A 21224-nucleotide genomic window follows, 5' to 3' on the forward strand; every position below is an offset into this window, starting at 1 on the left:
TTTCTAGAACAGTGAAGTAAATAGTTCCACTGAAATAATTAAGGGAGGAGACGGGTAAAATTTTGGACATTTTCAGTCAAAATCGCATTTTCGTTTTCTTGTAAAAAAATAAATCGGCAATCTCTTATTTATATGTTGAGCAAGTTTCAATGATCTGGGGCGCTTGAAAGCTTAAAAATTACGTAATATATAAATGGCTGCAGCCTTGAACCACAGTCTTGTATATACAGTCACGAAGGTCAGTACGTAGTAAATATGCATCCATGGATAGTTGCTAACCACTAGGATCGCCTCATTACAGACAATGCGAAATAGTACTAGTAATAGTACCGGCACAGTCTATTGTTCCTAGACATGGTTTTAATTTACCCTCTTCCACTAGTTAGAACTATCTGCTGGGAAGAGCGCTAAAACATCAGCAAGCGGACTCACCTCGCGGGCGCGTCGCTCCAGCAGCTCGTCGCAGCGTTCGTTCTGCACGTCCAGCCTACGCTGCAGCTGCACCAGTGCGCGTTCCTTGGATCGCAGCTCCTCCAGCTGCAACACAACACACTCAACTGCTCAGAAAGTTTTCTTCGTGTACGTCTGCACTGTTTCCTCATCGTTCTATCACTATATTGGTACTATCTTAACAGTTCCTTACTCTCAGGACAGATAGAGATAGAGATAGAGATAGAGATAGAGGAGATAGAGATAGAGATAAAGATAGAGGAGATAGAGATAGAGATAGAGATAGAGGAGATAGAGATAGAGATAGAGGAGATAGAGATAGAGATAGAGATAGAGGAGATAGAGATAGAGATAGAGATAGAGGAGATAGAGATATAGAGATATAGAGATATAGAGATATAGAGATATAGAGATATAGAGATATAGAGATATAGAGATATAGAGATATAGAGAGATAGAGATAGAGATAGAGATAGAGATAGAGATAGAGATAGATAGATAGATAGATAGATAGATAGATAGATAGATAGATAGATAGATAGATAGATAGATAGATAGATAGATAGATAGATAGATAGATAGATAGATAGATAGATAGATAGATAGATAGATAGATAGATAGATAGATAGATAGATAGATAGATAGATAGATAGATAGATAGATAGATAGATAGATAGATAGATAGATAGATAGATAGATAGATAGATAGATAGATAGATAGATAGGTAATTTTGCAAAAACATGTGGAACATGTATGGCATCGTCATGTACAATTTAAAATACATAATATCATACAATGGATAGAAATTAAGATACATGAATATTAAAAAACTCTTCGATATCATACAATGGATTTGCCAACAAAATAGTCCTAATTCGTGTCCTAAACACTCGGAATGGAAGATTCCTTATATCAACAGGTAGACTATTAAATAATTTAAATGCAAAGAAGGGAAAACTGTTTTGAGTAATACTGTATTTACATTTGTCAATATATAAATTTGTATTATTTCTTTTAGAATATTTATGAACAGCAGGAAATGCTATGTAATTATTAATGTTATTCCGAATGTAAAGGAGACAAGCCAATACATACATAGACGGCAATGTCAAAATTTGTGACCTTATAAAAAGAGGTTTACAATGAGTCGTATTTGATACTCCATGAATTAATCTTAAAGCTTTCTTTTGTAATATGAAAAGAGCTTGAGCAGAAGTATGGTGACCCCAAAGACTAATACGATAATTTAAATGACTTTGTATATGGCTATGAAATATTGTAAACAATACCTTGTTAGGTAAATTATTCCTTAACAACCTTAACATATATAGGCCTTTACTTATTTTCTTAGCAACATAGTCAACATGAGTTTTCCATCCCATTCTAGGCTCAAGAAAGATGCCCAGAAACCTAACAGCAATATTACTAACAGTAGTAGGACGATTAATACCAAAGTTTAATTTAAAAGTTTTGTTAGAATTAATCATAAGGTTATTCGCACTACACCAATCAACAACCCTACTTGATATATCAGCAAGTTCCATTGACAATATGTCACTATTTTTATGAATAGTATTAACTGCTAAATCATCAGCAAACATGAAACATTCAGAACATCCATCCCGAATATAGTCAGGAAGATCATTAACATAAATAATAAACAATAAAGGTCCCAAAATTGAGCCTTGAGGCACACCATGCTTTAATACCTGATACTGTGACCTTTTACCATTTGCCAAAACAGATTGATGCCTATCATTCAAATAAGACGCTAAAAATTTTGCACTAAGACCATTAAAACACAATATTTTATAATATTTGGTTTTCTGTTGAAAATGGTGCATATCCAGTATTGACAGATTATTTATTTGTTTATTTATTTATTCATTTATTTATTTATTTAGTTATTTATTTTGCAAATCAAGCTTTCAGGTATCATTCCCTGTAAAGTCGATTTGAACAATTTCGAAGAAAAAATTGTTCCGGAGCCGGGTATCGAACCAGGGACCTTTGGTTAAACGTACCAACGCTATACCAACTGAGCTTTATTTATTTATTTTTTTTTATTTATTTATCCGTCTGTGTGTGTATATATATATATATATATATATATTTATTTATTTATTTATTTATTTATTTATTTTTAACTTGAGATTTTATGATTTTATATTATAACAATTTTGCATTTTATTTTGAGAGGAGGTTTTAATATTTTACTACCCTCGTACGACATTGCAACGTGCAGATTTAGCGGCAATTACAGAGTGATTTGTATAGAACGAACACATTCCTTTCTTTCTTTCTTTTCTTTCTTTCTTTTCTTTCCTTTCTTTCTTTCAAAACGAATGATGCTAGCCACAATTTGTTATACCTCTAAATATAGAGTATCTTTGGGAGATCACTAACCTCTAAAGCAAATGTCGAAAATTCTTCATTTATTCGGCTGGAAATTCACTTAATGACCAGTTTTTAACGTCAAATTAAGCAGGAGTTTTGATTTCCTGTCACGAGATGCGCAGATGTTTATTCTTTATTCTGTATATTTGCGATCAAAATTATTATTAGTCTTTTGGAGATGCAATTGTTTCCAATTTGTTTACCAGTTCCAGTATTGTGGCTCTTTGTGGGGGATTACGGACACCAAATTCTCTCTGTATGCCCTTTGAGTAGCTGTAATTGAATTCGTAATCCAGTATTGCTTCACAAGGAAGAGCCGTTGATTTAATGTGTACTGCATTTTCAGTGACTAAAACAAAATGTCGAAAACAGCTGCCAACGATAAGGAATAAAGAATAAACATCTGCACATCTCGTGACAGGGACTTCACTGCAGGTCTGCTTACTACGTATCCCCGTTGACTTTCCTACAAGCTTTGGCCACATGTGGTGGTTCTGACCATACAGAATACCGTTCTCCACAAGCCCTCCTGTCCTGGATGATAATAATATGTTCCGTTGAGCACTTGTAATGCATTCTGCTGAAGACTAGAATCCTACTTGACCGCAGCTCACGCTGCTCTTTTCTTGAGCTTCATATTCATCGTGCTAGGATCAAATTACCTCTTACCCCACTAACGTATCTCCGAAAGAAGCTGTATAATAGTTTCTACCTTCAGGCTTCTATCTAACCCTGGTGCTCACAGAAGACATGCAAGTATCAATTTTATACAGGGTGTGTCAAAAGTGATAGTAGATTTTTTTTTATTTTTTATTTTTTTAATTGGGTTATTTTACGACGCTGTATCAACATCTAGGTTATTTAGCGTCTGAATGATATGAAGGTGATAATGCCGGTGAAATGAGTGCGGGGTCCAACACCGAAAGTTACCCAGCATTTGCTCGTATTGGGTTGAGGGAAAACCCCGGAAAAAACCTCAACCAGGTAACTTGCCCCGACCGGGATGTGATAGTAGAAACTTGTAGGGATGAGAACAAAAAAGAGTTCCAGTAAACATGGGTCCGCAAATTAACCGTTTACAAGATAATGCCACTTTGTGCTCGTTGGGGTCCGCTGAATACTAAGTACTAATTGAAGGTGTCAGAGCCATAGTGGGCCAAGCGCCATGCATTAAAAACGAAGAAAACAAGGGTTAAAATGAAGTGCTTACCATAATTCAATGAAACATATGGCACATTGAAACTAAATTATATGTCAATCTTCATTAAATTATGATATTCACTTAACTTTAACCTTTGCTTTCTCCGTTTTTAATAAATGGCGCTTGGCCCACTATAGCTCTAACCCCTTCAATTCTAAGAAACACAGTGTCAATTGTATCAATTTATCAATCACGAGACAGTAAAATTGATAATTTTGGCTTCAACATCACAGAAATATGATTGAACATACACAAAAGAAACGTTTTTGTTCGAACAACAGTGAAGTTTGAATAATTCCTAGGAAAAAAATTGTTCCTGGGCCGGGCATGGAACCCGGGACCTTTGGCTGAGCGCGTCATCGCTTTACCGACTGAGCTACCCAGGAACTCTATCAGACCTCGACTCAATTATTCCCTTTTTATCCACATGCCTCAAGTGGGTTGACAAGACGTCAGAGACCCAACATTGAGTGCTCACCAAGCTCTATGTGAATTAAATTTGTGGTTTTCTGTTAACGAATAGTAACGTGTATTATATAAATCTGGCTTTTCAGTATAGTTCACTGTAAAGATGATTTGAATAATTTCAAGGAAAAAGTTGTTCCGGGGCCGGGCATAGAACCCGGGACCTTTGGCTGAGCGCGCCAACGCTCTACTGCCTCAGCTACCCAGGAACTCTATCACTTGCAATTTTATTCACTTTATTTCAATATTATTATACGAGTATTTACACAATTCGATGAAGCTTTTGGAAGAACTACTAGCTGATTTTTAGAAAGAGAGAGGGAGAGAGAGAGAGAGAGAGCAACCTAGCTATTCCACCTCCGGGAAAATAACAAGACTCACACTGAGATATTCAATTGTTTTGTTCTTCCTGTAAAATTTTAAAATGACAAGTTGGGCCCTTCTTTTAATAACCGCTTCAAATAATTAAATTTACGTATAATGTCATCAGATTATGAGAATTCTTCTTTCACAAGTATTCCGAAAAAACAGGAATGATAAGTGATTTTTATAAATATGTACTTTTATATTTCTTGGAGTAATCTTTGTCTTTCTCGTTAGCCACGAGGAAAACTGGAACAGCAAACTAAAAAATATAAGAATAATAATAATAATAATAATAATAACAACAATAATAATAATAATAATAATAATAATAATAATAATAATTTATTTATTTATTTAATCTGGCAGAGCTAAGGCCAGTAGGCCTTCTCTTCCGCCCAGCCAGACTCTAATTCTAATTGAATACATTTGCTTACATAGTTATTACATTAATATCTAGACCATAAAACAACATGAAAGTAAATAATGAAAGTTGGATAAGTAATGTTAGTGTGGCAATAATAAACATTGGTAAGAAATAGTGATGATAATAATAACAATAATAATAATAATAATAATAATAATAATAATAATAAAATAATTTAAATATTTATTCTGTGATATATATATATATATATATATATATATATATATATATATATAATTTGAACTGGTGATGGAAATTACGGGAAAACGGCTGAACGGATTTTAATGAGTGACCCCTCATTTTCATGCCTGGCATCCAACGTTTTTCGGAAAAATAGTAGTTTTCAGTGAAATGTCAATTTTCCTACATAATTTTCCTATTTTCCAAAATCCATCTGTTGTCAGTTTTGAGAATTATTTTATTCAATCACGGCCGACTTAATTGAATTTCAGAACAAAACACACACTACAATAAACAATAGGCTATTACACGAAGGCCATGACCTGCAGGATTGCAGACATATTTAGAGCTCAATTCAATTTGTTATTAAAAACTGTTTCTGCAGTGTATAATTTTCTGAGTACAGCTGTGTATTGGATATTCAAATCTACGAAACTTGAGGTGGTTTGATGACATTATTACCATTAGAAATTAAATATTATTATAGTTAATATCATGATGCCTCTATTTTTTCATTAATTGTACATAATATTGATGTTATATTGATGACATGAAAGTGAAACGTTTTGTGGTTATGTAAGTAAATGTAGAGAATATCTTAATTTAGATTTTCATTTTTATTACTGAGTGGCTGCTATATATAACTACAAAACTTAAGTAAGATAATAATATTGTTATTAAAAATCAAATATGTTTATACTTATTAACCCAGTGGGGTTGGGTCATTTTCATATACTTAATGGCGGTGTAGTGTAGATATTGATATGTGTCATTGTCTTCAGTATTGGCTCGAGAGAGCACAAAAATTACAGTTCCTAAGGAAAGATCAAAAGGTATTACTTACTGATAAAATAAGAGGCCTAGAAAATTTTGTAGTCTCCAGATAATTTCAGCAGGATCTCTTAGTAGGATAAAATGATTTTACGCTCTACATTTCAAGTTCTACATGCAGCAGCTATACGAAAATGCTATTGTTCGAAAGCTTAGCAAACCTGACATTTTTTTTAACTTTTGCCTACAATCCACAATGACCTGAAATAGCTACTGCTATCGTCCTGACATTGATACTTGCGTTTTCGCATTGAAACTCAAAAACTGAAGTTGGATAGGTTCAAGAAAAAGTATTTGGCCTAAAAAAATCCATTCAGAGGGAGTATGTTTCATTATTATGGAAGCAAATAACTATCAAAAAGACAAGCATTCTTCATTGAAAATAAATCTGAAAAATTTTTATTTGAACGTCTAACGAACTTAGTTTGCAGCAGTATTAGCTGCACAAGCCACTAGTATATATATATATATATATATATATATATAAAACCATTAAACATTGAGAAACCTGAAACAGCTATTATTGTTAACAAGAATTGTTAGAAAAATATTTCGTTAGTCTATTCTTAAATTGGTTTGATGTCTGACAGTCCCTGACATTACTCGGTAGGGAATTCCAAAGTCGAGGAACAGCCACAGTGAAAGAAGACGAATATGAGGATGTTCGGTGGGAGGGAATGGATAATATTGAGGAGTGTTGTGGTCGTGTGTCTAGGTTATGATGGGTGGATAAATTTTGAAAACGAGACGCAAGATAGACAGGAGTGGAGAAATGCAATATGTGAAAGAGAAGGGAAAGACAGTGGATTTTTCTACGATCTTACGGAGCCAGGACAACATTTCGAGGGATGGTGTTACGTGATCAGCCCGGCGAATATTGCAGACGAAACGGACGCACATATTACATACCATATCGTGAATTTACTGAGTTGTATTAATGAAATAACAGTCTTATGAAGGCAGAAGAAGGACCCAACTGTAAATGACAGGATCGTTCTTCTACAAACTCAAATATAATGTTATAATAAGTTCCCTAAAGCAATACTTGGCCTCCTCTTCTACCAACCGACATATTCACTGCGTGTTTTCTACTGGAATTATAATATGACTGGGCGCTTTTTCAACTGACCAGATGCGTCTTCTGCAGAAGTACAATAGAATAAAAAAGTGATTTTTGAAAAAATTGCTAGTTGGGCCCTTTTTTTTAGTAGCAGCTTCATTTCTGAACGTAATATTTAGTACTTACTTACTTACTGGCTTTTAAATAACCCGGAGGTTCATTGCCGCCCTCACATAAGCCCGCCATCGGTCCCTATCCTGAGCAAGATTAATCCATTCTCTATCATCATATCCCACCTCCCTCAAATCCATTTTAATATTATCTTCCCATCTACGTCTCGGCCTCCCCAAAGGTCTTTTTCCCTCCGGCCTCCCAACTAACACTCTATATGCATTTCTGGATTCGCCCATACGTGCTACACGCCCTGCCCATCTCAAACGTCTGGATTTAATGTTCCTAATTATGTCAGGTGAAGAATACAATGCGTGCAGTTCTGCGTTGTGTAACTTTCTCCATTCTCCTGTAACTTCATCCCTCTTAGCCCCAAATATTTTCCTAAGCACCTTATTCTCAAACACCCTTAACCTATATTCAAAACCTTATTCCTTTGCTGCGGTCGTGCCAGAGAATCAGTCCCATTCCGAGGCTTATTTGAAGGATTCGTAACAAGCTGTTTTTTTACGGTGATGGGTTGTTAGCCCTTCGCCCAACCCCCAAGCTGGAGGACACCCCTTATAGGCTGTCCGTGACTGCTTATTCAATATATTCGCAGCTACCCTCCATATCTGGAGGCCGTCTCCTCGATCCGCAACCTGAGGACGCGCCATGCCGTGGTGATAGGGACCCACAATACATGGCGTGTTTTCTACTGGAATTATATGACTGGGCTTTTTCAACTGACCAGATGCGTCTTCTACAGAAGTACAATAAAATAAAATAAAAGTTATTTTTTTTTAATTGCTAGTTGGGCTCTTTTTTGAGCAGCAGCTTCATTTCTGAACATAAGATTTAGTAAAAGAAAATAATAATAGGGTGATTTAAGATTCATTAACATCAGAATGAAAATTTAGTACTAATTGTGTAATAATGTAGTCGTGCGCCTGAACTAGAAGCACGATGCGTTGTTAGGTTATTGTGTCACATGTGTTTTGCTTGAATGTGTCACACTCTCCACGAGTTCATCACGCTCTGTTTGTTCTTACTCATTGCAAATGAAAGCCTATCGGCAACTGTTTGCTCGGAAGCGCGACGTCTCTTCGATAATGGCAGCCATGCAGATCTGGTTTCTTTCTCAATATCGGCTAAACACACGAAAACCCACGCAGTAAGGAAGATGCATCTCAGCCACGCAATTAGGCTATTAACGACTCGAGCTAGCTACTGTCTATATTCCGAACTAATATCTTCGTCAGCATCTTTTTCGTCTTCATTATCATCACTTAACATCATTTTCTTTCAGACTTTTTGATTGACTATTAAGGAACCACAAACGAACAAAGTTTTCGTTCTAATATTTCGTATTACTTACTTACTGGCTTTTAAGGAACCCGGAGGTTCATTGCCGCCATCACATAAGCCCGCCATTGATCCCTATCCTGAGCAAGATTAATCCAGTCTCTATCATCGTATCCCACCTCCCTCAAATCGTCGACCTGGTTGGCTAGTTGGTATAGCGCTGGCCTTCTATATCCAAGGTTGCGGGTTCGATCCCGGGCCAGGTCGATGGCATTTAAGTGTGCTTAAATGCGACAGGCTCATGTCAGTAGATTTACTGGCATGTAAAAGAACTCCTACGGGACAAAATTCCGGCACATCCGGCGACGCTGATATAACCTCTGCAGTTGCGAGCGTCGTTAAATAAAACATAACATTCCCTCAAATCCACTATAATATTATCTTCCCATCTACGTCTCGGCTTTCCTAAAGGTCTTTTTCCCTCCGGCCTCCCAACTAACACTCTATATGCATTTCTGGATTCGCCCATACGTGCTACATGTCCTGCCCATCTCAAACGTCTGGATTTAATGTTCCTAATTATGTCAGGTGAAGAATACAATGCGTGCAGTTCTGTATTGTGTAACTTTCTCCATTCTCCTGTAACTTCATCCCTCTTAGCCCCAAATATTTTCCTAAGCACCTTATTCTGAAACACCCTTAACCTATGTTCCTCTCTCAGAGTGAGAGTCCAAGTTTCACAACCATACAGAACAACCGGTAATATAACTGTTTTATAAATTCTAACTTTCAGATTTTTTGACAGCAGACTGGATGACAAAAGCTTCTCAACCGAATAATAACAGGCATTTCCCATATTTATTCTTTTGCATACTTTATTACACTTATATATAGAGGAACAAATGGACACCGGTAACAACAAAGGTTAATAAGTAGTGTAACGCATAATATGAAATCAGGTATGTAAAGCAATGCAATAATAGAATAAATTACAATTAGGCCTATTTACTAAATAGAAGAGAAAATAAATACATATGATATTCTATTGTAACGTTTACACTTTCAACTCAAAATGCATATCTCTAAAACAGCAGTTGTTAATGGTTTTTAATTACCCTAAGCAGATGCATTATTTCATTAATAAATCATTTTTATGAAGATACGTTTTGCTCATGACGATACCAACTGTAATACCTAAATGAATAAATGAATCAATCAGTGAAGCACTGAATCAGTCAATGAATCCCTGGTTGAATGAATCAATGAGTCGATGGATGGAAGAATTATTGATTGATTAATTAATTGTAGTGAGAGAAGAATTATCGATTAAATACGTAGTAGACCTATGTGGGGGCCTTTGTCGTCCACCTACAAAGAATGAGAAACAACTCGAATATTTGTTACACCGAACCTGAGGTACCCCACGAGACGGAAGGGCTTTGCGCCCGGCGTTGAATAGCACTATACAGGGTGTTTCCGAGGTGGTGTTACGAACTTTCAGGGATGATGGCGAAGGACACATGTATCAATTTGAGATAAGGAACCCTGGTCCGGAAATGACCGAGTTGAAAGTTTCAAGCAAAAATACTTGTGTGGAAATGAAATAATTTTATTCCTCTGTACACCTTATTTATGTGTATTTATCTGTACATCTTACACATACTGTATTCATCTGACGTTGTTTACGTTGTCTACTTACAGTATTCCATTCAGTGCGCTGTCTGAGGGATGGGGACAGGAAACTACACTAAAGCAATGCAGATAGCGTAATGTGTAACGGACATGGTCGGTCCTGATATGCACGTCTGTAGACAGCAGTGTATGTGTACAAGTTGCAGTGTCCAGTCGATCAGTCCTAGTGAAATGGAGGAGTACACGGGAGCGGAATAAGCAGAACTGAATTTCGAATACGGATGAGCCAATGGGAACAGTAGACAAGCTCACAGATTGTATCGGTACAAGTACCCACGTAGGAGACATCCGGCCCATACCATCTTTCCACGACTGTTCCAAAGGTTAAGGGAAGGAGGGCACGTGGTGCAAAATTACAATTTCATTTCCACACAACTATTTTTGCTTATAACTTTCGTATATATTATTTTAATGTACCGAAGTACATATGATATTTCCATGCAGATATGCTGCGTCATCATACGATGAAAGAGTAATGGAACGGAGAAAAATTCCCTCCGGCATCGGGATTTGAACCCGGGTTTTCAGCTCTACGTGCTGATGCTTTATCTACTAAGCCACACCGGATACCCATCCCGGTGTCGGACAGAATCGTCTCAGTTTAAGTTCCAACTCTTGGGTTCCCTCTAGTGGCCGCCCTCTGCACTACGTCATAGATGTCTATGAACATAGGACTGAAGTCCACACATGTGGGTTCAAATCCCGGTGCCGGAGGGAATTTTTCTCCGTTCCATTACTCTTTCATCGTATGACGACGCAGAATATCTGCATGGAAATATCATATGTACTTCGGTACATTAAAATAATATATATGATATGCGTAAATCACTTCGTGATTTAAGACGGCGCTTATTCCGTCGGATCCCAGCCAACTAGTCACTCATAACGAGTGCACCTCAGCACATGTGTGGACTTCAGTCCTACGTTCATAGACATGTATGACGTAGTGCAGAGGGCGGCCACTAGAGGGAACCCAAGAGTTGGAACTTAAACTGAGACGATTCTGTCCGACACCGGGATGGGTATCCGGTGTGGCTTAGTGGATAAAGCATCAGCACGTAGAGCTGAAAACTCGGGTTCAAATCCCGGTGCCGGAGGGAATTTTTTTCCGTTCCATTACTCTTTCATCTTATAACTTTCGACTCGGTCATTTGTCAAATTGATACATGTGCCCTTCGCCACCATCCCTGAAAGTTTGTAACACCACCTCGGAAACACCCTGTATAATTTCCATTTTTCATAACCGGATGTGCACGACTCTAACACGAATGTATAGTACCTAGACACTCTGTCCACAGTCTTCAACATAGTCACTGCTTACCTAACCTGCATTAAATGTGACCAAACACTGGGCTTTAATAATATTATATTAAATCAAGAACCATGCTCATAAATAAGTTCAGACTTCAAAGTGTAACGACAACAAGAAGTGGAAGACCTTATAATTATGAATTACTGTCTTGCCTTACACCTCAACCATCATCATCATCATCATCATCATCATCATCATCATCGTCCTTGCAGGTATTAGGCCTAGTGGCCTGTTACGGTCTCCGTCCATCTTTTCAGGGGGCATCCCAAAGATCGTCTTCCATGTGGTATATAGCGGAGAATTTGTCTTGGGGGTCTGGAACGGTCCATTCTATTGACATGGTTAAGCCATTTTTGTCTGTAGTGGTTGAGATGTTCATAAATAGGTATAATTTTCAATTCTTTTGTGATTAGTTCATTCCTTTCGTGGTCAAGCGAGCTGTAGCCGGCAGTCCTCCTTAGAAATCTCATTTCCGCAGTTGTTAGGCGTTGAACATCTGAGTTTCGGACAGTCCAGGCCTCACTACCATACATGAGGACAGGTCTTGCTAGAACGTTATATGCTTTTAACCTGGTATGTTTTTGGGTTTTTGTGGTTGTGAAAACCTGGTTGATGGTTCGTAAGGCTCCATTAAAATGTTGAATATTTTCAGATATATCAGTAACAGGTAAATATGTCAAATTATAACCTAAATATTTAAATGAGTTTACCTGTTCTAACGTATGGGTTCCAATGCAAATTTTACTCCTAACTTGCTGTTTACCTTGGAACACCATAATTTTTGTTTTGTTTGGGGAAATTTCCATATTGAAATTTTGTGCTATTATATTCAGGTGATGTATTGAGTATTGCAGCTCGTCTTTATTTGTAGCAAAAAGTACATCTCAATAGACTAAAAAATTCTGCATTCCTCCAACCTTCTTTATGCAACAATGAAGATAATATGGACGAAAAACATGTCATTCTGCGCTGCAGTCTCCAATGAGAGCTGCGTCAAAAGATTAAAAACCATGTTTTATTTAACAACGCTCACAACTGCCGAGGTTATATCTGTGGCCGGGAGGAAAAAGGTCTTAAGTCAATTTTTTGTGAAAATGAGATTTATATACATATATATATATTTTATCCAATGCCACCAGGTTGTCTTTTCGACATTTCTGGTCTTCTCTCCTGGCTGTGGCTTAATTGTAGCCCACTTCTAAGGTTGGGGCGCCTGGAAGGAGTAGTTACATTACCCCGATGATGTGATAGGATGATTATGATAATGTAGTGCCAGGAGAGGTCTTAAATCTAAACTTAACCTAAATTCCAGACCATGGACGAACACAGGAATAATCCCCTTTAAGGAAAAATTCTAACCGGGACCTCATGAACTATAGCCAGAAGCTCTGACCACTAGACCATGAGGCTGGCCATTTTTATATTATAAAAAGGAATAAAGTATTAAATTAAATATTCTTAAGTCCTTTATTCGATTCAAAAAGTACTTAGACATTTGGTAACGCTCTATAAATCCAGTCAGGAGTCTTATTTAACTTTAGCCGTTTTACCAGATTGTAGAGAATTGTTTCCGCTCTCAGAATGTATAAAAATTCTCATTTTAACGAAAAATTGACTTAAGACCTTTTTCCTCCCGGCCACAGATATCAAAGCTGTATTATTTCTAAATACTAGAAAACTCTGCTTCTAATGGCTTCATCGCTAAATGCAGTGTACTGGAAAATTTCCAGTTTGTCCCACATACATCAAACGAGCGTTTCTTGTGAAACTAAGAACCAGTGAAGTTCCTCGAGGGGAGAAAATACTAGTCTTAAGTTCCGCCACTGTCAAGTTCAAAAGTTAAGCTAGCCAATGGAAGGCAACCACAATTATGGCACGTCGCCTGAAATTACTGTGTATGTAAGGCGACATGAATGACCGCACCTTCCACACGCACAGGGAGAAAGCAGAACAATGCCGAAAATGTCGCGTGCGCGTTGTGAATGAAAGCAAGGCGGGCTTGTGTAACTACAGCCCACTCGTACAAGGTCATGTTTGTTTACAGCATGCAGCGTGGTGTAATGGTTACCGCACTTGCTTCTCCGCAATAGTATCGCAGATGACTCCAACACATTCCAATCTTCAACACAGGAAATTCTCTTCAAAATATGTGACTGGTTCTCAGTCAATAAATTGGTATTAAATTGCAACAAAACTAACATAATTCAATTTAAATCCTGTTCAAATTCAACGTCGCAAATTTCTAGCGCAATAATTAACAATAGATCCCTATTAGAAACAACAACAACCAAATTTCTTGGCTTAAAAATCGATAATGTGTTAAATTGGAAAAATCATATTAAAGAAATTACCCCCAAACTATATTCAGCTTGATTTGCTATTAGATCTATGCAAAAGATAGTAAATATCAATACCTTAAAAACAATATACTTTGCATACTTCCACTCGGTAATGAGTTTTGGAATAATATTCTGGGAAATTCCACAGATAGTAACAGTATATTTCTATTACAAAAAAGAGTAATTAGAATAATAGTAGGTGCCAAATCTAGGGAATCGTGTAGGACTATTTTAAAAAAACTACAAATAATGCCCATGGCTTGTCAGTATATCTTTTCAATCTTCCTCGTATGTAATCGTGAAAACTTTGTAACTAATTCAACAGTTCATAGCATAAATACACATCAAAAAATGACTTTCATACTCCATCGGCAAGTCTATCGTGCTATCAAAAAGGAGTGCGTTATATGACAGTAAAAATTTTAATAGCCTCCCTATCGATATAAAAAATGAAAGTCAAAACATAAAATTATTTAGGGCCAAATTAAAGAAGTACCTAATTTCTCACGCCTTCTATTCTGTAGGTGAATTCATGACATTCAATAACACTTCATGAAATTGATACTAAAACTTTGTGTTGTACTAGTAGACTATATTGTAAATCTCGTCTGTATATATTTCATCTAGACTGTGACTATAAATTAAGACTTTATAATAGTATTAAGTTTTTTGACTTGTTCCATATTCTAGCTGTAAGCTTGTATGAATACCGTGGAATGTTAATAAATACAATACAATACAATGAGGACTCAAGAATTTTTGGATGAAAACATGCAAAGTATTACTTTCTTCACCGGATGCGTTGGTTTTCCCTCCTAGTCAGAGACTGGCGATCTTTTCAACAATAAGGCAAATGTGATGGTTATTAATATTGCTTTGTGTCCGTTCCCAAAATACATTTATTGACTTTTTCGTTATACGAAAGGAGAAGTATTGTGATACTGCAGAAACTAGATTTCGATATATCATCGGAAATACATGTTTTCAGGATCTCTTGACATTCAAAATGTGGTTTTGTACATGGTGTCTGTCTACCTGTAAACACAGATTTCTTCTAAATTAGTGTATGATATCATTCATATTCAGTCTCTATACGGGTCACATCGCCTGGTTGTCTATGCGGATGACGTGAATATGTTACGAAGAAATCCACAAACTATTAGGGAAAACATGGGAATTTTACTGGAAGCAAGTAAAGCGATAGGTATGGAAGCAAGTTCTGAAAAAACAAAGTATATGATTATGTCTTGTGACCAGAACATGATATGAAATGGAAATATAAAAATTCGAAATTTATCGTTTGAAATGGTGGAAAAATTTAAATATCTTGGAAGAATAGTAATAAATATAAATAACATTCTGGAGGAAATTAAACGCAGAATAAATATGGAAAATGCCTGTTATTATTCGGTTTAGAAGCTTTTTGAAAAGCTGAAAGTTAGAATTTGTAAAATATTTATATTACCGTTTGTTTTGTATGGTTGTGAAATTTGGACTCTCACTTTGAGAGAGGAACAGAGATTAAGGATGTTTGAGAATAAGGCGCTTAGAAAAATATTTGGGGCTAAGAGGGATGAAGTTACAGGAGAATGGAGAAAGTTACACAACGCAGAGCTGTACGCATTGTATTCTTCACCTGACATAATTAGGAACATTAAATCCAGACGTTTGAGATGGGCAGGGCATGTAGCAGGTATAGGCGAATCCAGAAATGCATATAGAGTGTTAGTTGGGAGGCTGGAGGGAAAAAGACCTTTGGAGAGGCCGAGACGTAAATGGGAGGATAACATTAAAATGGCTTTAAGGGAGGTCTGATATGATGAAAGAAACTGGGTTAATCTTCCTCAGGATAGGGACCGATGGCGGGCTTATGTGAGGGCGGCAATGAACCTTACGTAAGTATGCCATAACAAAAATGAGTTTTGTTTACATTCTACATATTATCAAAGCCCATCTCCTCATATGTACTGTATATTAAAGGATTTCATTCCTGTAATTCTCTTAAATAATAATTCCTGACAATAGTGACAATAAAATATGAATGTTCATAATATTCCCATCATGATGAAGGAACAGAATTATTGTTATGAAAGACGTTAAAAGACGTATAACCAGAAATTGTAGTCGCGACGCTGTTATTCCCGGCGTGACTCCTCCTCTTTGCTTACGTCTTAGGAAGTGAAGGCTCTATAAAGTCTAGGTAGGTAGTATCGTTCGCCATTTTTGTTCTTTCGTTGCCGAGCTACCAGGCGAGGAATCTATTTGCCACACCGTTAAAGATTATCATTTCGTAGCTCCTATGATAATAAATCAAACGCACTGTAATTCAGCAAATAATTGAGCGGCAAATAACGTCTTCGTGTGCTTCTGTGAACGCCAACGGAAGAGCCAAAATGGAGGGCGATTATATTAAGTATTAATCGAGCCTTAAGAAAACGTCTTCATAAGCGAATCACAAGACGCACACGTTTAAATGTAGCCGAACTGCAACGCGATTGGCTGCCGGAAATTAGAGCGATGGGACTTACAGGTGTCACACTTCTATTTTTCTTTGTCATCATGGTTGCGAAATGAATAATATAATTACTTGTTTCTAGTCTGGAATGAGTCAGCCGGAGGAGACTTGTCAGCAGTTCAGATTGTTTTCACACTCCAGATCCAAAGTTTGTTCAGCGTTTTATGTTTTTCGCCAGTATATTGAACGTAACACTGTTACAGAAGCTTTGGATATGATTTAATAACAATATCGGTAAAAATGTAACAGTATACAAACTGACTACGGGTCCATAAGGCGATTCGCAGCTCATACAACCTGGCGAAAATAAAACTACCTGCAGTTTCATCGGTCCAAAACTAAAAAAATGTACAATGGTACCGAATCGTGTCCCTTGTACTGTACGTTGTACACAAAAGCAGCGGTAATAGCTGAAAGGCGAATGTCAGGTAATCGGCCTCATCTCGCCAAATACCATCTCGCTATCTGCAATTTCATCGACGGTAAGTAACCTAGTTGTTGATACAGCGTCGTTTAACCAACTACAAAGTAGTAGCAGCAGCAGCATTAGTCGTAGCAGCAGACCCAACGACCAGTATGGTAGCCACTCGATACTCAACGCTTGACAGCACTCCCCCCTCCTCCCACACGGCTTTCTCCACACTGACGTGGTTCACCGTCGTGCCCACAGAGGGCACAGAAGTTTCGCCGTGTGCGATATTTCATTTAATTTCACTGCAACAATACTATACAATGTAGGCTATACAGAGGATTCCACGTTAACAAAAATTGCATTGCACTTATTATTATGAGGCTATTCCATCAAAATGTAGAAACGCCTACATACCATAATATATGTACTAGACAAGGCCCATTAAACCAATGCTTTCTTTATGGTGGTAATATATTTTCTTTTGCAGATGATACTGTACTAACATTTAATGGGTAAAATTGGGATAACACTTATTTAACTGCTAGCAATGGAATTAACGCAGTGAAAAATTGGCTTGAGTCTAATCTCCTGTCCTTAAATATTAACAAAACTATCTATATTTCATTTCCTTTAACAACGAAAGGTTTTTCTCCAACTATGAATAATTATCACTTAGTAATACATAATATTTCATGTAATGTACTTGCCCACATCTAACACCTTCAACACAAGTTAAATATTTAGGAATTATTATAGCTTAGCATTTACGTTGGGATAAACAAATTGATTTTATGTGCACAAGTATAAGAAAAACAATATAAATTCATAATACGTCGAAATTTTATCACTAAGGACGCATTGAGAATAATATTTTTAGCTTTGGTACAATCATTAATACAATATGGTATAATAAATTGGGGTGGAGTACCATCATCTGTACTTAATCCATTAATTTTATTACACAGAAGATTAATAAAAATTTGTCTAACTAAAAATATGGATTACCCAACAAATTTAATTCATACAGATTTTAAAGCATTAACTATTGAAAAAAATATTTATTTATTTATTTTAATAATTTATTTATTTATTTGATTATTTATTTATTTATTGTTTTATTTATTTATTTACTTATTTATTTATTTCTGTAACCACTACAGGTTGCCATTGACAAAGAGTACCGTGATACAATAAATAGAGTAAATGCCTTGAGGCTTAGTGATACATTGTTGTTAGAGTGAAAAATAACAATCTGAATTAGATTGAAACACATGATAATAAACGAAGTAACGTCAAGAAGATGCGAATTAAAGTCATGATCCATAGTTTACTAACTTACTACCACAGAAATCAAAACATATCGGTAAATCTAATCGACATGAATACCGTACTCGAAGACAGAAGTCTACTTTCCTTTTCTAAACCTAAATGCCATACAAGTGCAGCTCTTAAACATGGTGCTAGTTTCGGCCCAAGACTTTATAATAAAATTACAAATCATTTCCCAAATTTTGAATATCTTGATGGCCAATGCACGTGATCACCACCACCGATCCATCGTTCGGAGAATGTGAGATTTAGATGATGTGTCACGACAAAATGCAAACGGGATCCGTCATGCTGGAAGAGCATGTCCATTCTTGTAGCCATGGTAACTAAAAACAGTGCTGCACCCAGACGATACCTTCAATCCCTTTATACGTAGTCAATAGTACTTAGTCATTTGTGGCTCCTTCATACGATTTTGTAAGACTTATTATGCATAACATTCAAGCAGCTGTATCTCCACACCCATTGAAAATTGGACAAAAGTTTATATGAATTTCTTTAATCAGGATAGTCCACACTAGAGGAAGCGCAAAGAAAGCTTGCCCATTTGACTGATGCGTAGAGAACGATATTCGGCCCTCGTGCCGCCATGCTCGTTACAGGGTTGTTATGAATCACCCAATGCTGATTACAGGGCGCATTCGAAGGCACGGTCTTGAGCTCTTCGTATCGTGGAGTGTTGCTGTGCAGAGCGGGTAGAAACCAGCTTGTGCGTTACATATTCTGCGTTTTATCCCTGATATCAGAAGTTTTATGTAGTTCAAAGTGTGTTTGTTAAATAACAGAGTTCTGTATAACATTCTATGTATTTAACAATGCCCCTGTTCCGCTCTAAATTAGGAAGTGCTAATAAAACGTTACACAGTCAAACTAGGGAATTATTTATAACGTTTATAAATGTATGAAAAACGAAACAGGCTTCGCTAGTAACATAAGGAGTATATACAGATTAAAATAAACCGACCATAGTACCCTAGTTATCGGAACATTTTAATAAAATCACATAGTATTAGTGTTTTATTACAACGTCAAATATCAATTATTACACGATTACATATTTCTTATAACATCTGTCATTTCAGTCAGTGATTTTGTCTCCCTGGTTGGCAAGTTGGTATAGCGCTGGCCTTCTATGCCCAAGGTTGCGGGTTCGATCCCGGGCCAGGTCGATGGCATTTAAGTGTGCTTAAATGTGACAGGCTCATGTCAGTAGATTTACTGGCATGTAAAAGAACTCCTGCGGGACAAAATTCCGGCACATCCGGCGACGCTGATATAACCTCTGCAGTTGCGAGCGTCGTTAAATAAAACATAACATTTAACATTCAGTGATTTTATGTGCAAAAAAAATTCGTGCTTCTGTATTTTCAACAATGTTATGTTACTAGTTACTCTGCAACTAGGTTTAGGTTACGTTACATACGCTGTGATAAATCTCACTCGAAAATCAAGCCAGCAGACGACTGAGAACTGCCAATCGAATCGAAGCGAGGTCGAGTGCACCCGAACATTTCCGAAAGTTCGCGCAGCTTTCCGTGGCAAGCTCTTTTTGCGTCACCTCTACCATCCCTAAAATATTTACTATTCCTCCTGCATCACCCTGTATAATTTAAATAATGGAGGAAAATATGAATTGCTTCTTTTTTTAATGCGGAGTTCTACTGTGAGCGGTACTATCTCAACATTATAGGCACTGTCATAATATCGAAGAGAGTGAAGGAACATGACATTGCAATCTTGAAGCACTCAACAGTCCCGGTCTTTCAGTGTTACTAGAGAGTGACTGCTATCGAGTTGGCTTTATCAGAAAAAGAAAATCAATGTGCCATTAACATGCCAGTAGTCAGTGAAAGTTCAGCGATTCCCAAGGCATTCATGGTCACTAACATCGAATCTAATGGCAAACAACTAGATATCGCGAGGACGAAAAGTAACAGAGTTGGTAAATGATACTCACCAGGCGGTGCGCCTCCTGCTGCGTGGTTCTGGTGAGCTGCAGCAGCTGGTGCTGGTGCTCCTCGTGCTGGCTGCGCAGCTCCGCCGTCTTCTCCCGGTCCGCCTGCACCACCAACTGCAACACAACAGACATTCAACTCACTCAGATGGCCAGCGATGTGTCTATGGATTCTTATTTCTCCACAGAGACAGCATTGTGATGCTACAAAACACTGATTTCGATTCGACATTTTCGCGGAAACGCATGCTGTCAACTTTCCTGCCCGTAGTCTTCATGCCAAACACAAAAAGACTGAGCATATCAAGAAACATAACGCAACACAGTGTTGCCAACACATAAATTGTATCCCCGTCAGTATAACACCTGGAAATCCCTCAGAATCCGTCAAAGTTAAAAAAAAAATATATATAAGCAAATTTTAACACAACTTACTTACCAATTCTGATTAAAATAATCATTCGTCAACATCTGACTTGATTACGAGCAACTCAGAAGCAGGGGATTCTTAAACATAATGCGTAACAGGCAGGGCTGTTCAAATAAAAAGTAAAATATCCCACAAATTAAACAATTAAGAATGACAGCAGCTAAAAATGTCAAAAGACGATGTAAATCGTAATTTCCGCCAGAAAATCCGTCACCCGTCAAAGCCATTTTTTTCCCGTCCGCTACCTTAAAATTCCGTCAATTTTGACGGAATTTCCGTCCAGTTGGCAACACTGACGCAACATCCTTCAGCGCTCCAACAGCTGATTGCTCCTATGTTCGCGCCGGAAGATAAGGCATGCATCGACACGTGAGGAGCAATGACAGATGATGGGACACAAAAGATAATTA

At 37.1% G+C, this 21224-nt stretch overlaps 1 protein-coding gene across 3 annotated transcripts in view; it reads right to left on the reverse strand.

The window, feature by feature from the left end:
* Pif1A (PFTAIRE-interacting factor 1A) overlaps window positions 1-21224 on the reverse strand; it is a 230355-nt gene that overhangs the window by 175462 nt on the left and 33669 nt on the right. For all 3 annotated transcript variants that reach the window (XM_069848923.1, XM_069848920.1, XM_069848921.1), the window contains exons 4-5: window positions 20388-20501; window positions 433-537 (exon numbers count right to left, since the gene is read on the reverse strand). In XM_069848923.1, coding sequence (XP_069705024.1) covers window positions 433-537; window positions 20388-20501 — 219 coding nt within the window. The remainder of the gene's footprint in view (window positions 1-432; window positions 538-20387; window positions 20502-21224) is intronic.

The sequence above is a fragment of the Periplaneta americana genome, chromosome 15 (assembly GCF_040183065.1).
Source record: "Periplaneta americana isolate PAMFEO1 chromosome 15, P.americana_PAMFEO1_priV1, whole genome shotgun sequence".
Classification (NCBI taxonomy): domain Eukaryota; kingdom Metazoa; phylum Arthropoda; class Insecta; order Blattodea; family Blattidae; genus Periplaneta; species Periplaneta americana.